The following is a 2,103-nucleotide window of genomic DNA, read 5'->3' on the forward strand; positions in this document are numbered from 1 at the left end:
TGAGTTATCAGACAGCCTCTTAGAGATTTCTGCCAACATCTGTCGTTGCCAAATCGCTATCAGTCGTCTATTGTCGTTGCCCGCCACGTTTGCCTGTTTATCAGCATTCCGACCAACTACCGTTGGTCGGCGACGCTTTAATGGCTCGCGAATCCATCTACCCGCCTACGAAGCTCTCCCCTCGACTTTCCTCCATCGTTCTTCTCCTAACCCTAGCCGTTCTCCTCCTCTTCTCATCATCCTCCCTTCTATCCTCTCCCTTCTCCTTTAAGGTCTCGCCTCCACTCCGCCGACACACCAATACTCTTTGCAGTATCCGCGCAGCTGATCTCACCCGCGGTTTCTGGACCCACGATCCCCAACGCAAAAATCACAGCAGATCACTGTACGACGCTTCCTGTAAATTTCATCGCAACGCGTGGAATTGTTTTCGCAATGCGAGGGAGAACATGGATGCGATCAACTCTTGGGTATGGATTCCTGAAGGTTATGGTGGGTCGCCGCTGCCGCGGATCGACCCTGCCGCCTTTCTTCATGCAATGAAGGGGCGGCGCATTGGGTTCGTTGGAGATTCACTAAATGAGAATTTTATCGTGGCGTTCCTTTGTGTGCTGAGTTCGGCTGACCCAGGTGCGCGGAAGTGGAAGAGGAAAGGGGCGTGGAGGGGTGGCTACTTCCCCAAGTTTGATTTCACTCTGGCTTACCACCGGGCTGTGCTGCTTGCTAAGTACATGTAAGCATTTGCTTGAAAGTGATTGATAATTTGGGTGAAATTCTGGCTAGTTCTGTATGATGAACTATATACTTATAAACAATCTTGTTGCATTACGTTGGTTCCTCTAATTGCAAACCTTACACTTATTAAAAAATCTCTTTTTTTTTCAGTACATATTGCAAGGGCATGAGTTATGTAATTCTGGGTGTGAAGATATTGTTTTATTGTGCCATATTCTGTAAGTTGCAGTGGAGCTAAGTATTGTTTAGTGTACTAAGGCAGATAGTATAGATGATGCATTTTATAAACATGAGAAAACATTTATACGAAACTGTTGCTAGATCTTTTTTGCACTTATCTGTTAAATAGTTTTGATTTACTTTTACTTATTCATAACTAATTATATAAAGGTGGCAGCCTGTGGAGCAGTTGGATCTTCCGAGCAGAGATAGTTTGAAGGGATTTTACAAGGTGGACGTCGATATTCCAGCTGATGATTGGGCGAATATAACCCAGTTCTATGATGTCTTAATATTCAATACCGGACACTGGTAATAAACATTTCTTATTTACATAAAGAGTAATTTACATTCTTTGAAATATATAGAATCTACGGTATTTTTTGTAACGTTTTCCCATTGCACCTATTTGTGCATACTCTATTGTCTTTTATATGTTACTGGATATGCATAATGTGCATCAAGATGTTTGTGCTCTACTGAAAGACTATTTTGTATTGAAAAATTTGACATAGCAAGTTGCCCCATGATCGATATCAAACAAATAACTTGGTGAGTAACTTAAACCTAGGCATAGTTTTTTATTCCACTAACTAAACATAGATTTTAACAGCACTTATTAAATTGATAAATGGTTTGTTGAACAGGGCTTTGCTAAATAAAAACAGCAAAGTTCAAGAGTAAAACACAATGGAAATTCAGCAGCTAAGCTCAAGATAATGAAATTAATGTTAAATTGGCTTTAGAGTTTATGCAAATTCGTTTGAATCCAAGCGGCGGACACACCACTTAGAAGAAAACCAGGAAATCCTTTACCCTTTTGTATGGCCAATAGGGAGAAATTGTTGGGAACAAAGTAAAATAATCTTCTTACTATTTGTTCTTGCTTAAGTTAAAATATTGCCTTTTAACTCTTTATATTGATAAATTTTTTTTCGATGTACAACAATGAAATAACTTAAAAAAAGCTGGTCAAATAAAATAAAATATAATTCTATAAAATTAAATTCATATATGTTGGTTTTAAGAATTTTAGTGGAGTTATTGTATTGTCATGAAAATGAGGTATAGATACCCTTACATGAATCTTAGAATTGGACAGACAATAAAAGGAAAATAACATGAAAGGAAAGATATAACATCTATATA

General features: G+C 38.4%; 1 protein-coding gene across 3 annotated transcripts; it reads left to right on the top strand.

Annotated features, from left to right (window-relative positions):
- The first annotated feature begins 6 nt into the window (after nucleotides 1–6).
- On the top strand, nucleotides 7–1,208 carry LOC110035353 (protein trichome birefringence-like 12). 3 transcript variants are annotated; one of them, XM_020739587.1, is made up of 3 exons: nucleotides 7–733; nucleotides 886–953; nucleotides 1,133–1,205. In XM_020739587.1, exons 1-3 carry the CDS (start codon nucleotides 141–143, stop codon nucleotides 1,165–1,167), a joined length of 696 nt encoding a protein of 231 aa, XP_020595246.1. In that variant the 5' UTR covers nucleotides 7–140; the 3' UTR covers nucleotides 1,168–1,205. The 3 variants fall into 3 exon arrangements, with proteins under 3 accessions (XP_020595246.1, XP_020595245.1, XP_020595247.1); XM_020739586.1 differs by having other exon boundaries at nucleotides 1,126–1,192; XM_020739588.1 differs by lacking the exon at nucleotides 886–953 and having other exon boundaries at nucleotides 1,133–1,208.
- The last annotated feature ends 895 nt before the right edge of the window (nucleotides 1,209–2,103 follow it).

Source organism: Phalaenopsis equestris, unplaced genomic scaffold, assembly GCF_001263595.1.
Source record: "Phalaenopsis equestris unplaced genomic scaffold, ASM126359v1 Scaffold197407, whole genome shotgun sequence".
Lineage (NCBI taxonomy): Eukaryota > Viridiplantae > Streptophyta > Magnoliopsida > Asparagales > Orchidaceae > Phalaenopsis > Phalaenopsis equestris.